General features: G+C 34.5%; 1 protein-coding gene across 1 annotated transcript in view; it reads right to left on the bottom strand.

The window, feature by feature from the left end:
• Positions 1 to 18,364, bottom strand: part of Vwde (von Willebrand factor D and EGF domains) — a 78,265-nt gene that overhangs the window by 35,071 nt on the left and 24,830 nt on the right. Inside the window, exons 7-14 of the mRNA XM_074057795.1 lie at positions 17,737 to 17,826; positions 15,415 to 15,559; positions 12,106 to 12,323; positions 11,797 to 11,870; positions 10,052 to 10,322; positions 8,411 to 8,619; positions 7,307 to 8,271; positions 5,231 to 5,367 (exon numbers count right to left, since the gene is read on the bottom strand). Coding sequence (XP_073913896.1) covers positions 5,231 to 5,367; positions 7,307 to 8,271; positions 8,411 to 8,619; positions 10,052 to 10,322; positions 11,797 to 11,870; positions 12,106 to 12,323; positions 15,415 to 15,559; positions 17,737 to 17,826 — 2,109 coding nt within the window. The remainder of the gene's footprint in view (positions 1 to 5,230; positions 5,368 to 7,306; positions 8,272 to 8,410; positions 8,620 to 10,051; positions 10,323 to 11,796; positions 11,871 to 12,105; positions 12,324 to 15,414; positions 15,560 to 17,736; positions 17,827 to 18,364) is intronic.

The following is an 18,364-nucleotide window of genomic DNA, read 5'->3' as shown; positions in this document are numbered from 1 at the left end:
GGCTGGGTACCAGTGGCTCATGCCTGTAATCCTAGCTACTCAAGAGGCAGAAATCAGGAGGATCATGGTTCAAAACCAGCTGGGGCAAATAGTTCATGAGACCCTATCTCGAAAAAAACCCATCACAAAATAGGGCTGGTGGAGTGGCTCAAGGTGAAGGCCTTGAGTTCAAGGCCTAGTACTGCAAAAAAAAAAAAACCCACAAAAACAAACAAAAAACTGGAGCTTTTCTTGGCCAGGTATTTTACTTTGTAGAGAAATCAAATATATATGAAAATGAAAAACAAAGCCCACAAACAAAGAATAGAACAAAGACAAATTGATACACACATGTACAAATATGCACATACTAAGTCTTCATGATATCCAAATGTCAAGTTCAAGTTTTTTTTTTTCCCTGAGAATTCAGCTATATTCTTTTCCTTGATTCTGTAAGAAATGTACTATCCTCATAATAAGTATTATTTTCTTGGGGTAGTTTATGTAACGTGAAAGTAAAATTCTAACTAGTTCATCCTATTTAAGAAATCAGTGATGGGCTGGTGGAGTGGCTCAAGCAGTAGAGCATCTGCCTAGCAACTGTGAAGCCCTGAGTTCAAACCCTGCTGTGCCTACTGTGGGGAAAGTCCTGCTCCCACGTATAAATAGAGCGATTATACAAATCTGAATTTATTTTGTCATAACAATTGGGGCCTCTTTTTATCATTCCTTTTTTTTTGTGAAGTGTGTAAATCGTAAGAAAAGTTAATGACTGAAAAGAAAAGAATCAGTGGCATATCATGCTTGAGCTGCACATTAAGTACCATTTTTCAGTGTCACAAAACATGCTAGTTTCTAAAGAGGAAAAGCTGGAGTAATTTTCTGAGTACTGGTGACTATACAGAAAATGAGAAGCATATATTCTGTTGCCAAAGTTTAGATTCAGATTTAAAATATTTTTTGACTGTAGAATGTTTTCAACATTCTGGTCACACAACAGGCTGATATATCAGGAAAAGGAAACATTCTTAGGTAAGAATACTAAGCCTTCTTGAAGACTGAGTGACTGAAAGCGTGAGCCACAGTACAAATCTCCATATTTATGGAGGTGTGCAGTCTGGCCTAGCAGATCTGTCAGTGGTTTTCCTCTAGCAGCAGAGGAATGGCAAGAATGTCTCAGAGTACTCATGATACCTATACTTAAGGGATGTAGGGTCTCTTGGTTTCTGTGTGGAAACAGACTCCAGACAATGACTGAGAACTTAGGAATGATTTCCAAACTTCAAATGACCGGCCTCACAAAATGAGAAATACACAGTATTGTATGTCCTTTTTATTCATCAATAATTTGTGATTACCTATTATATGCTGAGGATATTCTGATGAAAAGAGATCACAAAAGAAAAGACAGAAAATTTATAATTTTATTATTGCTATAACTGAGATTCAAATAAGGTATAATAAGAAAGAAGCCACTAAGCCTAACTTAATTAAGGAAGGCTTCAGAAAATGAGGATGATACCTCTTCCTGGAAGCACAAAGGTATTTCCGCTTGGATACTGAAAGCAGAAATGGAGAACAGCATGGAGGAAAACAAACAAAACAGGGACACATGAAACACATGGAACTTTTTAGTAGAACATAATGAGGAGGTTCAAGCCTGCAAAAATACACAAGAGTTGGATTGTAAAGAGCCTTACATTTAAGGGCTGGAGACGTGGCTCAAGTGGTAGGGTCCCTTTCTAGCAAGCATAAGGCCCTGAGTTCAAGCCCCAGTGCCACCAAAAAAAAGAAAAAAAACAACCATCCATTTAGAGGATAACAACTTGGATTTAGTCCTATAAATAAGCAATTTAAAAACTGGATTCTGCTGTAAGGGGAGAGAGCGAAAGAAACAATTGGGTAGCTGTATCTCTAATTAAAAACTTGTTTAAAATTACTACTGCAAGTAGAAAAAGCATCTATAATATGCTATCCTGTGTGTATTTGTTCCTTTTTATTAAAGGAATATAGTAAGAATGAACCAGAAAATGAGGACGGTGGATGCCTCCTTCAGGAGATGGAAAGGGGTAGGATGGAAATGAGCAATAATGGGAAGCAGGTGGGAAGAAATAGCCAGTTCTCTGTGTGTACCTTTCATATGGATGCTATTTCTAGGACCATGATAATATTTCACATACTCCCCAAGTAATCTGATAATTAAAATCAACCACAGTGAAGAAAATTCAAAATGGAATGCAAATATTTTGAAAATGAATCTAATTGTATTGCAAATGAAATACATACCCACTCTGAAAGAAAAGGAAATAGTCAATGTATGTCACTTTGGAAATAGCATTTGCTTTATATTGTAATCTCATTTTGTAAAATTTGTTTTTCACACAGTTATGGGTTGGCATTTCTGAAATTGATTTATGTACATACTAAAGTTGAGAGAATAGGTAAACATATTGTGAGTAATGAGAACTAGCTTTCACACATGAAGAAAGGAGTAACAAATAAGAAAGGAACACTGTAAAGAAGACTATGGGGCTGCAATGAAATCAGAGGCACCAGTGTCAGCTCAAGAAGGTGATAGATATGTGGTAAGTTGATAGATATATAGATGATAGGTAGATAGATGGATAGTGATAGATAATGTGTGAGCATACATACATATATTTCCTCTTTTTATCCCCTGAGAGAGCAGAGAAGCAATAACTAGCCTGTAACATTCTGAGCACACTTCACAACCGAATTATGTTTTTTATAAATGCCATTCTTCAATAAAGGGAACAGAGCTCTTTGGAAAAATGGTTGGTTCTATGATTAGAGTACAGAAAATACAAGATAAGTCTGGAATATTGTGTGATAATAGAAAGTAAGAATTTTGTAATAAATTATGAGAACATATTAAAGGGACCTAAGAATCAGCTTGAAGAAGCTGCCAATGTCCAAAGCAGGAAAAATTTAAGCAGCAAAGTAAATAATAATAACATTGAGTTACATTTCATAAGGTATCTCTTATCTCATACTGATCTAAAGAAGTGAATGAAAAAATAGGGAAGAAGGAAAAGTTCTTCCTTTCACAAGAATTCCAAATAATGTATGTAGAAGAAATGACAGAATAGAAAATCACCATTGATAAATAACAAGAAAAATTACATGTTGGTGCTAAAATTAGTGAGACAAATTATATATTAGGAAATAATATATATTAGGAAATCATACATTAGGACTGTCTAAATGTGTCTTCTCACATTTAGAGAAATTCAGTATAAAATCTTGGATTAGATTTAGAATCAGTTGAATGACTGGCAGAATTTGAACAAGGTCTTTAAATTATTTACCATTGTTTTATTTGATCAAGGTGGATTTTTCTGGTTTAAATAACTGATTTATGGATATACAACATGTTAATTTCAAAACTGGGTGATTTACTGTTATACTGCTTCTCCTTTCCAAATGCAGAATATATAAAGAATTTTGAAATTCCCTAACACACTACATGGAGCTGCTTGAAAAAGAAAATATATTCACTTACCAAAAGTAAGATTAGAATGCATACCAAAAATACAGTAAAACTTATTGGGAGTTCACAATAATTTACACTATGATTTTTACATTAATTTTTGTATTATTTTTACTACAGGTCTCATACTCTGACAGAAATGTTTCAAACATTACTTCCTACAATGGAAGGTTATGGAGGATTTTGAATGACCTAATTTTTTAAAATTTGTATCTTTAAGAGAAATGCAAACTTCAAAGGGAGCTGGAATTCCAACTAAAACAGTGAACACAAATCTACTTGTGTTGACTAAACATATAACAGGGAAACTAGAAGTCATTTGCTTAGTGCAAGAGCAAGTACCTCCATGCAAACTCAGTACTAGGGTCCTCAATGGGTCCTGAGCCTGCCAGGGATTTTAATGTAGTGCCAAACCAAGCAGGCTTAACTCAAGAAGTGAATCAAAGGGCAGAAAAAAACAAACAAACAAAAAAACGCCTTTAAAACCCAGCATTGGGTGAGATTAGAGCTGGAAGAGGCTGACTTAAACTTCATCATTACAAAAAATAAATAACTGATATGCACTGTAATCTTGGTTTTTGCAAATGAACAGATTTTTATCTTTGTACAGCTCTGCATAGTGTGTTAGGGAACTTGAGAATTTTTATTTATCAGATGTTTGGAGAGGAGAAGTAGTGGGAGAATAACTCACAATACACTACATATACACAAAGTGCTAGATGTACTTTCCAAGAGAATATAAAGCTATAAAAGTCTCTTATGGTAAATCAGTTAATTGTAGTGTGATATATTATTTAACATGTAAAACCAAAATAATATCTACTCTCTTGAGTTATGTTGAAATTATACATATATCTTTCTATTGTGCATCTTATTTCATCAGGATTAAAGTTCTTCACAGCTTATTTAGAAAGGCTTTATCCATAAAGCCATGACATGACTGTACTTGTGCATTGCTATATAATGGAAACATCTTATAGAAGTTATAATTCTCAATCTCACATTAACATTTTGCTTCACCAATTTAGAGAAAAAGTAAGAAGGCCAAAATATGACTTACTGTTTTAAGTTTTCAGTTTGTCCAGATAAATACTTTCTAAATTTAAAGAGCTTAAAATGAAAATTCCACTTGAAAGAAGCAAAAGATCTTATAATCATAATCATATAGTCATAATAATCAAAAATAAGGTAAAATGTGATATGTTAATGTTTAAACTGAATGATCATTCCTGTTTTTGTGGGCTTGAGAAACAAAACCACTAATTTTAGGAGGAAAGTATATTTTCTGGTCCTAAATCCACAGTAAATGAAGGTCAAAGGATAGGCACAATCACCCCTCACTTTTGGTTTTGCCAAAGGGAAATATTCATATCTCTATCCCACCATTCACATGGGATGTCCAGGCTAAACACAATCTCTATTCTTTGTATTCTTGCATTTCAAGAAACACAGATGCTTCTGTAAATCAAGATTGATGGTCTTTTTAGCTTTTTATTATGACTGAAAACAGAGAGCCAATACTTCAATAAAATATATAAAATACTTTAGTAAGATTCATAAATAAGAAAGCTTTTAAGTTTAAGCAATCAAATCATTTTCCTGCTCACTCTCTGGATATAATATCATTTGTGATTATATTGCTAATTAATAGACCAAACTAACCCAAGACAAAATTTGACTGAATAACTCATAACCTTAATTATTTTAAACAATTTGCCATAAAGTCTGTATTTATCGTACCTGCAATTTAGTAACTTCACACTTAATGGAAGATGATTCTTTGAAGCCTTGGCCAAAAACTTTCACCATCACACAGTTATATTTTTGAACATCACAGAATCCAGCATTCTCAAGCTCTGTAATTTCAGGAGCTTTGTCTTTGGAAAAAAATCGTAACAAATAGAATACATTTTTTCAATTACAGAAAAGGTCTGCATAATTATTTTCCAAGCCTAAATTAAAAGCACATGTAAAGTAATATTTCAAAGTATACCTAGCATATTATTTACATTAATTAAACCATTAAATGTTAAGAGTAATCTGGCATTAAAGGAAATGTTATCTATCATCAAACTGATAACAGTGTCATCACAGATCTACCAGTGCCTAATTATGTTTTCATTCATGTTTAGTAATATTTGGTACCAATTAAAGACAGGTATTAAGAAATACCTGTTTGTGCTATATATATATGGGCTATAGGAAAATGTACTTTTGCAATAAAATAGTGTATAGTTGTCAGGGCAATGTATTCACATTTCAAAAATTCTTTAAGGATTAAAAAAAAAGTTACCAAAATTCACATATGGTGCTGTTCTAGTATCATTGATACTTTTGTCTATGATTGTTATTCTGCATGCTAGCATAATTTTAGATGTACTACACCATTACTGAAGAAAAAATTATTTTAGCACTTGGACTTAACCAATCTTCATATAATTATTTCTTTGGCCTTGGTCTTAGCAAGAGCATGTATTATCTATCAGTGAGACCTGGTCATTGAATGGACATACACTGTGTATAAAATAATTAAATCCTTTGTTTTAGTATTGGAAAAACCTAAGTGTATATAAATTTACTAGCAACAGGGAACAAAACCATAAGCCGTATGTATTCAGAACTCTAAATCATTTATGAAAAAAACACGTATTAGTATATTTTCTCATAGACTTAACAAATGATTTTTTAAAATTTCTTTGTGTATTATGCTATATAGGGGACATAGTAATAAATAAAGTCCCTGCCTTCATATATCTTACATTCTATCATGAAAAAAATAAGAAATAGTTAAATGAAAAGTAGATACAAATTACATCAATAAGCATTTTCAGGAATATGAAGAAAAATTATACTAACTATATTACGGGAGACACAGACTCTGGGGTTGTGTGAGAAAAACTTTTTTATTGTGAGTCACTATGGAAGGATTTCTTGATAATATGACATTGTAACTGAGAATTGAAGAAAGCCATGTGCAAATTGGGTGAAACAATGCTTCATGGAGTGAGAACAGTAAATGCAAAGGTCCTGAGTTAGGAACAGGACTGCAAGAAACAGCAAAGCAGCCAGTGTGGCAGAAGAATATGAGCTAAGACAAGACTGGTAGATGAACTGAAAGCAAGGGGAGCCTCCTATGATTGGTTAAAGGAACCAAATCAACTTTTTCAGGGGCTCTTTCTAGAACATATATATGAGTTAAAGAGAAACAAACATATTAATATAATTAACAAAACACTAAGACAAATTCTTAAAATAAACCAAATTTGAGCTCTAGGAAAACAATCATTTTATACAAGTAAAAGCAGCAGTTGCATGAAAGGCCTGAGGTTGAGTGAGCCTGGTATTCTCAGGAACAGCACAGAGACCAAAGTGGCTGGAGAAGAGAAGGGTAAAGCAGTAGCTCAGGACACCATGTGCCAGGTTAGCTGTTACTCTGAATAAGATGGAAACTTTCAGGGAAATTAATGTAGTAATTAGTGTCATTTGGTTTTTCTTCCTACATAATCTTTTTTTTTTTTGGTGGTGGTACTGGAGATTGAACTCAGGGCCTACACCTTGAGCTATCCACCAGTCCTTTGCTTTGTGTTGGGTTTTTTCGAGATAGGGTCTCATGAAGTATTTGCTCAGGCTGGCTTTGAACTGTGAGCCTCCTGATCTCTACCTCCTGAGTAGCTAGGATTACAGGTGTGAGCCACCAGTGCCAGGCTTTCCTACATAATCTTCATAAACCCTAAAACACTGAAGGTAAAAAAGAAGAAAGAAATTTGAGTAATTGAATGTCATGCACAACATCAAAGATTGAGAGCATTCACTCACCATACAAATCTCTGCAATCATAGGAACTAAAGCCAGGGGAACACGCACAGCCCCATTCCATACACTGCCCGTTGCCACTGCATAAACTGGGGCACCGTAATACCAAGAGAGTGTCTTCAACTGACTTGTTATACTCTCCGGTGTTGTATTCCCCCTCTTCCAACATCCTCTTTTCACATTCATTTTCCAAAAGGGCTACACCTGCTTCTGCCCACCTAACATCATCTTTTAACAGAATGTCCTTAACACACATATCAATAACGTGGTCTAATCTCTTGCCAAGAAAGTCAAGACAGAGTCTTCCTATGCTTGAGTTGGCTAGAGTCTGCTGACAGAGGACCATGGTTCTGTATTCAGTAAGGCCAGAGGGTGTGGGCCACGAGGGGACAAACTCTTGGTGGATGTTCTCAGCATGGTCCTCAGGGAAAAAATAAGCAAAGTCTTCAAGGTTGGTTTGGCCGAGACTTTGAAAAGCAATCAAAGAAAGGAATTCATTAAAGTTTTGTCGTTTCCATCTGTTTTGTGGATTCCAACTTGTTTCTTGGGCCTGGCTACCCTGGTCCCATGTGTGTCTGTGGTCGTCCAGATATTCTGTTGCATCTTGTTTTTCATTCCCAGGATGGTGCAAATTTATGTCCAGTTTGGTTAGGTTTGCAGACTTGTTTTCTTGCAGTAAGAAATTAAAATTATTCTCCTCTTGGGACGTCTGATTATTTATCCCTTTGGCTGGAGCTTCTGAATTGATGTATTCAGAGGTGACATCAAGTCCTGGAATCAAAGAGGTGAATTTGACATGTGGAAGGTCGTTGCAACCTGAACTGATTTCTGACTGAGAAGCACTGTTCACATGATTAGAAAATGGGTCCTCGGGGGCCGAACCCAATGAGCAGCTGCAGTAGGATGTCTTTCCAGGAAAGGCCTGAGCAGCAGGCATTGTGTCGAACATGCTTCTTCCTGCTATAATCCTTCCAGATGAAAAGAGCAGAGAAGAGCAGTGATTTGAATCATCAGTTTTCCCCAGTGAGGTGTTACAGAGTATTAAGTCACAACCCACTTAAGGTCCCAATTGATAAAATTGCAAATGAATGGCAGTTTATTTCTTACCTCCATTCATTAATAAAAGCAATGCAATTATTAATACTTTCGTCAATCTTGATTCCATTGCTATCATGGAAATCATTTTCTGGATTTTCATCAAAGGTGCCACAAAGACCCAAAGTGTTTCTGTAATCTGAACTAGAGGCTCTGATTGTGAGACTCATGCCCCATTCACTAAGGTCAGCACGGATGAACACTCCAGAAGAAAACCAGATCTGAAAGACAGAGTAACCAAGCAATATTCAATATGGATCAAAAAAAATGTATCATTTAATATATAAGGAATAAACTCACCCCTTCTACATACACAGACTATAAAATATTGATTTTTTTTACATGACAATTTTCTTTTTTGTGCTACATTTCAAAATGTATTTTTACATTTTGCTGATTTGAAATGTGGTCACCATATTAATTGTTTCTGAGCTACATTGCATGCAACTCCTTTCTTTAAATAATTTAAGCTAAAATGTGGTCCCTTATATAATTAAACAGTTATAGGAGTCTTTATTCCCATCTCTTATGTCTGTAGCAGGAAATGTTTCTCCCTTCCCCCCACCCACCCCCGCTTCTCCATTCTTTACCCTGTTGTAGTAAAATAATCTTGCTAAAACTTAAAAAAAGTATAAATCAATCAATCATAAGAATGTTTACCAATTAATTTTCTGATCATAGTTATTTAATATGGAACTAGATTGCCAACTGATTAATTCTTGAATGTAACTGCAGAGGAGTACATATTCCCACAGCTAATCAGCATTCTCTTGCTGCCAGTAGACATGTGGAATCAGAAGCCAAATTATAACAAAAGGTAGCCTGGGGAGTTGTCAATCAGAACAAGAGTAGTTTGCTGATCAACTCTAATAGCCTGTATCATCTAGTTCTGAGTCACCTCTCTTGGTCTCAGGACTATCGCTGTCCCTGACCAGACTTTGCATGTAAATACAGAGAAAATGATCTCTTCTAAAAGATACTAAAGATACATCACTTGTTTTGTGACTCTGATTCTTGTTCCTCTTTTAATTTTTTAATTAAGAAATGCTTATTTTAAAAAAGTATATGTTCATGACAGAAAATTATTTCAAATGCAAACAAATTTTGCATTCTTCTTCCCTCCCTCCCTCCCTTCCACCCTTCATTCTTTCTTTTGTGGTAGTACTGGGGTTTGAACTCAGGGCTTCATACTTGCTAGACAGGTAATACATTAACACTAGAGCCAGCCCCCAGCCCTGGGTCTGTTTCTTGATTGCTATTCTCTTCTACTTACCTACTGGCCCATTCCTGAAGTAGTAACATAACTATATTCATTTGAAAAACAGGTTAGATATTTCTGAATATTCACTTTTAAATATATCTGTCATCTCTGCCTAATATACTGCTTATTAGACACTATTAAAAATAATTTTTGTGAATAATTCACAAAAATTTCAAATAAGTTAGTTTAACTTTGACAGCTTTTACTATATGATGTCTACCTGTGTGTTGTAAGTGAAAAAAAATTCATTACTTCTAAGATCATAGATAATCTAAATTCTAATTTCTTGAATAGACTAACATTAAAAATGACAGCTTTTAATTTAGTAGAGCTGAACAGGAGTTCATCTAAAATGTGAAAAAGGAAAAGTAATATTAAAAAATTATACATACTGTGACTTTTCTTCCCAAGTAAGATTCACTTATCTTGATACTGCTGGATGCATCTTGGCTCTTCACATATAAATATGGTTGTGATTCATGTAATTGACCACTGCACATATCAAAAGTAACCATATTGCCTTCTTCTTTGGCAACAAATCCACAGTTACAAGACACAGGATAGTGAAGGCTTCCGCAGTCCCACTGACGTACATGGATTTCAAAATCACGTGACATACTCTTATAAAGCACAAATGTTCCCGTCTTGAAATTATCATAAATCCTGTCATTAATAAAAGTAAATTGCATTGAGTCAGCATAAAATATTATAAGCTAAAAATGTGTATTTAATGTATTTACAGGCATTCAGTATATTTTTATGTTAGAATGAGAAATCTAGTTTTCCAATAGCTTTATGTGTCATAAACATTTATTTGTATGGGATGAATCAAAATAAAGTAGCATTAAACACCTCAACGCCTCCTCTTTTCTTTCCTTTCACCACTCCTATCAGGCTGCACTCTAAGGAGAGGAAATTTGCTTAACTGCATGAATATGGCTGGCTCCCTCAGCTTCTTCAAGTCCTTGTACAAACGTTACCTTCACTAAATGGTTTTCCAGAACCTATCTCTTTTAACAAAAATATCAAACCATACTTCCAACCTCCCCTTCCCACCCTAATTTAATTTTCTTCATGGCATGTATCTACCTCGAACCTTGGTATATTTCATATATTAATTGTGTTAATATCTCTTTTAATCTGTTCAAAGATCAGCTCCTTGACTGCAGGGACAGTTTATCTGTTTTTTTCACTGGTACACCTCCCAACACTCAAAACATGGCTTGTCATCTAGTTACATACAATCTTGTTGAATTCAATTGGATTAAATACACCATCTCTATGGTGTCTTGATGTTTTTCACTAAAACTTCTAAGCCTTCAATCATAAGCATAAAGGTTTTTAAACAAAGGATCAGTTCCGACAAATTTTCGATAATGGCCAAATCTGTAAACTTGTCACTTTTATTGGAGGAGTTCCACATCTATTCATATTGAGTAATTTTACTGATAATTATCACATTACAAGGATAACAATTACTTCGTATCATGAAGAAAAATTTGACTCAACGATGAGGTATCTTATTCCTGAAGGACACCTTGGTTCACAAATCCCCAGAAAAGCACTGCTGAGTTTAAATCTTTCCTATAGCTGTTAATAGCAGGATAGCTTAGATTGCTTTTTGGTCACTGTGTCCATTTTACTTAACTTCCAGAAGAAAATACAAAGGAATTTATGATGATTATAACGGTTTTTTACCATAAGTATCCTTATGATGAATTAACAGTGATTAGTTTGAAGATAAATCTAATGTATCAGTTTATGCATTTTGTCTAAACCTTAAATATTATTTTGTTAGTATGTAGAACTGCAACATGGTAGATATCTCTACTGCAAAAGCTTTCATCATTATTAAAAATAAATAGATAAGCAAAAATGTTTATCTGTATTTGTAATGATATTCATTTCTACAAATTTAGGATCATGATATCTCCATATTTTTCACTATGGAACTAAATTTAAGGCAAAATAATTCTATACAAATAGTCTAGTATCTTGAAACAAGCCAGTGATGGTCATATATGCTTTTCTTTCTAATATTTTAGTGACTAAGAAATGATAAAACTGTAGGCTCAATAAAATAAAACAACATCAAAATCCAGACAAAAACTACTAAAAAAAACTTTCAAGAAATTACCTGCCATCAAAAGTAATTATATGTGGGTCAGTAAATGAATAGCAGTAGGCAGTTGGGACATCCTTGACTCTGATCTTAAAAATAAAGATATTTTGATGAATATTTAATGACATACAATAAATTACTTAGCAATTACAGTGAATTTTCAATGAATTCTTGTTTAGCATAGTTATGCTTATTGAAAATTGAAGTATTTAAAAACAAATCATTTATCAAATAAATGTAAATGAAAATTTACAAGATATAGAAGTAAAATACACATATCTTTTTCAGGCTTAAACTATAAAGATCACTTTGTAACTTGTCAACCTGAATGCTGTCTGGAATGTAGCTGTTCCACAGGAAGTCCTCATTAACTATAGGCTGCACTACAATGCTCGAAACTCTGTCTCCATCTCGGGAAAAATCTGACACAGCCATGTAGTGCACTAAAGCGTGACTACAGGTTCCATTGCTGCAGGATGATGTCTGGTGCAAGTCCACATGGCAGGAAGACAATACCAAATTTAAGCCTAGGTGTTCTTTACCTATTTTAATGAAAAACAAATATGTTGAAAAATTTCCTAAGGGTATGTACTAACCAAAGCATGTAGCAACTTAGCTAACATGAAACATTAAACTGAGTCTTAAATTATCTTCTCTTTAAAAAATATTCTCGCAATCTTTGTCTAAATTAAAACAAAGCTATTAAATCTACCTGATATTTGTAGATAGTTAATAAACTTGACTATATAATAAACACATATATATATACATGCATAAGCATAACTATTTTCAATAAAGTTACAAGTCTATATGCAGCTAGATAAAATTCAAAATCGATAAATAACACAAAGTAATGATAAAGAGATGGAAACAAATTTCTGTATTGATCAATATATATTTTATACATGTATTGAAGTATCACTGCAGCCTATAAACACACATAATTATCACATGTTGATTTTTTAATAAACCTGTTTAACAAAGTGAAAAAAATAAAAAGTTAACCTTGTTTCTATAAAAAAACTGATTATTTTATCACCAAGAAGCTTTGTTTTTTTTCTGTCTAACACTTGGGCCTCAGACCCAGGTATTTCTACAATATTTTTCAGGATGTATGTTCATGCTCCAAAGGATATGCATTCATTGTTGAATGGCTGCAATGTACTTAATTATTTATATAGTGTTCATCGTCTTAAAAGTAGAAACAATGAAAGTGACCTTATATCAGTAATAAATTATATCATTTCACTTCTACAATGTTCCAATATATTCAGAATCTTAAGACGCATCCTGGCTTAAAGAAAGAAGAGTAAGTGATTTGAAAGGGGTGAATTTTATCAAAATGCATTATATGCATGTATGTAAATATAATAAACCCTTTGTAAAATTAATTTATGCTAAGAAAAAATTTTAAGAAGTAATTTGGAAGGGAAAAAATAATTTGATAACAGAATGAAGAAAGAAATTTGTACAACTAAATAAAAAGAGCACATCCTCTCCAAAAGCTGGCCACAGAGAAAGCATGTTTACATATTCAGTTATTGATCACAAAGTCCTTCTGAGAATCAAGGATATCTACTTTTCTCTCACATAGATTTTTACATGTGAAATTATAATGGTCACATACAGGTGCACTGTACTAGATTTTAAAATCCTGGCAAAATATTTTCTTTTATGTGTTTTTTCTAGATGTGTATACTTCTCCCACACACATAAAAAAATCATAGAAACATTCCATAGCTCCCCAAGGTGAATATGGACTATTTCTGGCTTTTATATAGCCTATGACATCATTTCCTGTCTGAATTTATGGAACGAGCGCCAAGTGTGGTTCTCTTCAAGTCTATGAAAAAGCATAATGTCTCTCTACACAAACATAATCTGTGTAGAAATATATCAGGACACCAACTTGTTCTCTATCAAAGAAGTTTAATAGCAGTACACAAAAGAAGATAAAGTGAGGAATATCTAGAATGAAATCCAGCAGTTTTTCCCTAGGGAAAAAAGAAATACATTTTTAACTGATAAAGAATAAGCACACACAAATTTCTGAAATGTAGAAATATATGTAGGCTATCTTTGTATTATTATAGCAATGCTTGCCTTATTGAAGGAATTGAGAACATGCAAATGTATTTTAAAGTATACTTGTAACCAAAGGAAAGCTTTGCCTAACACAATTTTGGAAAACATCAGTAACATCATCTTCTTCCTATTCCTCCCATAAATTGTAGTAATACTTGCATAATAAGCTTTTCAGAGGTAGCTTGAAGTACAATTGATACAAAGACTGAGAGAGAAGGTATCTCTCATCTTTCTGAGCTGTAATACAGAATACAGCCTTGCTCATGATGCTCATGAAATCTGAGTAGCTGGGAGTTATCAAGAGCCTGTGTAACTGGCAGGTGCAGAACATCATGCTTAATTCCTCTTTCTATCTCCTGATCTGTCTTTTTTTTCAGGTGCATCATTCTCGTGAGATTATCTCTGACCTTTATATTTTTGTTTATTTGGTTTAATTAGGTGTAGCATAAGCATCAAGACCTAGGTAACTTGTGTTTGGTGTAGTGACTTAAAATGGTATAGTCTGGGGTAAAAGTTACATAATATGATATCTGAATTGTAATCTCTCTTATAGGTTCTATTGTATTTTATTTTATTTCCTTTTTTTTATTATATTCATGTGTGCATACAATGTTTGGGTCATTTCTCCCCCCTTCCCCCTGCCCCCTCCCTTATCTCTAATTTTGTTGAAGAGAGAGTATAAGCAATGATAGGAAGGACCAAGGGTTTTTGCTAGTTGAGATAAGGATAGCTATACAGGGAGTTGACTCGCATTGATTTCCTGTGCATGTGTGTTACCTTCTAGGTTAATTCTTTTTGATCTAACCTTTTCTCTAGTTCCTGGTCCCCTTCTCTTATTGGCCTCAGTTGCTTTAAAGTATCTGCTTTAGTTTCTCTGCATTGAGGGCTATAGGTTCTATTTTAATCTAAAAATCTCTTACCTGCTTTGATCAGAGGCTTAAGTAGGAAAAGAACTCAGCCAACCAACCACTGCCATACTTGGTTTTTCCTCTCATTTTCTGTCTCATTCTATGGGAGGATTTCTGCTCTATTTGGCTTGACAGTGATGTGTATGTGGCCATGCATCATGGCATCTATAAAATTAGTAATTTGCAGCTTACATTAGAGCAAGAAGTATGAAGAATGCATTATGAGATCCATGTTTCATAAGCTTGAACTTTTAGCATAACTTATCACACCTCCCTCATTGTGGATGATTTGGAAACAAACTCTGTCCCTCAGTCTCTGAAAACAAAGCAAAGAGAAGAATAAGTAGGAGAATGAAGAGAAGGGGGATAAGAAATAAGTGGAGGAAGATAAGCAGAAGGAAGAGAAAGATGACAACAATGAGGAGATTGTTCACTAGTGTTTAAATGTACATTTTGAACCCAGGAAGAATAAATATGAATTGCTTTATAAATCATCAATTTGATCCCACATTTTTATATGGTTAAGTTATAATGCAAAATTGGTTATATGAGTACACTCCAGGAACTTTTTCTAAAGAAGAAAAAGCATCAGTTACCGTAGGAAATCTAATAATAAAATTAAATGAATTTAGTATATTACCTTGATCAACAGTTGTCAATTTTAATGAGATTTTACATTCTTGGTCATGCTTGCTAAATTCAGAACAAACGATAGGTATTGTGCTCACTATCCTCAGCTGGTACTCTCTCCCATCTTCTGATATAGTGCTCAATTCAGGCTGCAACTGGTATAAGAAAATACAGAGAGCAATTATGTTAAAGTGGGATCTATTTCTAATATATAAACTTGAAAGTATATTTTCTCTACAGCTCATATTCGGCTAACTGAACTGGTAATAACTTGCACATTGGAATTTTTAACTACACGAGATCAGTGTTAAAACCAAGTCAATAAAAATATGAGCAGCATTCAGTAGAGTACCTAGCGTGGCAACACCACTGAGTTTAGGCTCGATTTGCTTCTGCGACACATGCAGGCAAGTTGTGACCAAGCCTGCCTCAGTGATTCTGGTACTGTGGAGGGCACTGGAACTGGAGGGAAAACGGTTTCCTATTTTCTTCTACTCATTTGCTAATGTTTTCTGATATACCAATGGAAGAGTCTGGTTATTTTCAGGGATTTAAATTTGCCATCTTAACTAGAAATTTAGGTATGTGTTAATAACTAACTTGAATTATTACTGTCATCAGAAATATCTTAACCCTCAGTTTATTTTTGAGCCTCAGCTTATTTCTGAACCTCAGCTTTTTCTACAGTTAGACGTACTAAGACTTGCTGTTGCAACTTTGGACACAGGCCTGTCTTTTTGAAGGCAGGGATTGTTTTTAATGAAGCTTCAAGTCTTGGCTAGCGCTCCAAACAGATGTTTCTTAGTACTCCTACTCTTTGTTAGCCTAATTAGAAACGTTCCCTGGGGGCTGACCACTGGCTTTGGACATTACTCGGTGAGTGCTTACCAGTGTAGCACTGTGTTGCCAAGGCCTGAGCTGTTTCCCTGCCCACTGTAGGTGTATGCTAGTTTGACAATGAAGTCCGTTTTTCTTCTCATCCTGGTCCATACTGTGCATACATGTAGCTTACCTAAAAACATGTTCTATGCTGGTCCTGAGTCCTGTTCTCACAACGTTATCAGTTTTCCCATTTTATCTTTGAATTAGGAATGAGTGCAAGTCAAACTCTGTCTCTGTGGCTGTGACTTCCCAGGTGCATTGTGCTTGTTTAAGCATTATTTCTCTGTGGGTGCGACTTCCCAGATGCATTAAGCATTACTACTTAATGCTGCCACTGCTCTGATTCCCTGTCACTTCTGATGACCTGTTGAAATAGCTCATCAGTTCTTGGACTCCTTGGACTCCCAGCAATAACTAAAAATAGGATCTTTTTTAGTTCAATCATTGCAATCTACAAAGTTGAGCATTGGGACAATTCTACTGTAGTCAGAAGCTCTAGTCCTTGCCCTGGTACCCTTATTCAAAATCGCACAATAGATAAATACTGATATGTTAGCACTCAGTGACATCACAGAATGGATTATGGGAACAGAGCTCTTGCTTTACTAATTTGGACTATTTCTTAGATGATCTAATTTAGGATTTTTCTTGTTTCTCTGGTGGTATCAGGGTTTGAACTCAGGACCTCATTTCTGCTTTTAGGTATATTTTAGGTAGGCTCTAAAGTTTTTCCTGGGCTTGCCTCAGATTGCAATCTTCCTACCTACACCCTTCTTTGTACTTGGGACCACAGAAATGTACCACCATGCCCAGCTTACAGAGTGAGATGAGGTCTCACTACCTTTTTGCTTGGGCTGTCTTGAACCACAATTCTTCCAAACAACACCTTCTCAGTAGTTAAGATTATAGACACGAGCCACTGCTGTGCCTGACATAGATTCATGAATTTTTGATGTTATCATTGTACAAAAATTTTACACATTCCATAAAATATCTTTAAATTTTGGACTTGGATTTCTCAGGCTAGCAATATGGTTTAAGATTCTCTCCCAAATGCTGGGCAGCGTCAAGGAGCTGCAGCTCCCTGTCAGCCACATGTTCACAAGGGTAAACAACAGATACCCTACTGTGTGCTGTGCTGCTCAGCGAGGTGTTAGGCAGGTTAGGTGCACCAAGGGCATTTTTGACTTACACTGTTTCAGCTTACGATGAGTTTATTTGGACGTAACCTCATTGTAAGTCAGGAAGCACCCACATATCCCAGTTTTAGCCCATTTTCAGAGGTCCTCAAACTTTGTTATACATTAGAATTATTGGGGCTATTCTTCAAAACTACACACTTGCAGGTCCCAAGCTTCTGATACAGTCTGTGATAAGGCCCAGGAGCCACCAAGAGCTGATCACAGTCACAGAGGAACTATCTTTCTGATCCACCTCCACTGCTACATACCTTAATGCCTGCAAAAAATTCTTGGCTTTCAGTGGCTAAACTTTGTACATCTGGTTTCTCCAAGAAGAAGATGGAAACACTGCAGAATATCTATCAATACAGTTACACATAATCAGTTAGCAATACAATTATGGAGAAAAATATGTGTGAATTCTTGTCTTTAATAAATTCTTTATTCAAATCTTGGTAGGTAGTACACAGAGATAAAAGATTTAAATACTTGTCTGAAATTTGAGCAAAACTCCATCATTATAAAATATTATTTAATCAAACCTCAGCTTAAATTAAAGTGTAGTAGGCTTTTTATTTGTGACATGTTTGAAAATAAATAAAAAATTATATCATCATTGAAAAACTTAAAACTGTTTTCCAAAATACAAGGATATCATTTTAATGCTTGAAAGAGACTTATAGTTATGATTTACCAATAACTCTCAACAAATTGCTAAAAGGAGACACTCATATGTAGCTACTGAAATTATATTACTGACACAGTTGCCTAGGAGGGAAAAACCAAAAAGTATTAATTCCTTATATTTTAGGGGGAAAAAAATCTAACATTTAATTAAATTAAAAATTTAGGATATAATTTTAAAAGAATTTCATTTTTGAAAACCAATACATTCAA

This window comes from Castor canadensis, chromosome 2 (assembly GCF_047511655.1).
Source record: "Castor canadensis chromosome 2, mCasCan1.hap1v2, whole genome shotgun sequence".
NCBI classification, from domain to species: domain Eukaryota; kingdom Metazoa; phylum Chordata; class Mammalia; order Rodentia; family Castoridae; genus Castor; species Castor canadensis.
This window is presented reverse-complemented; position numbering and strand designations above follow the sequence as displayed.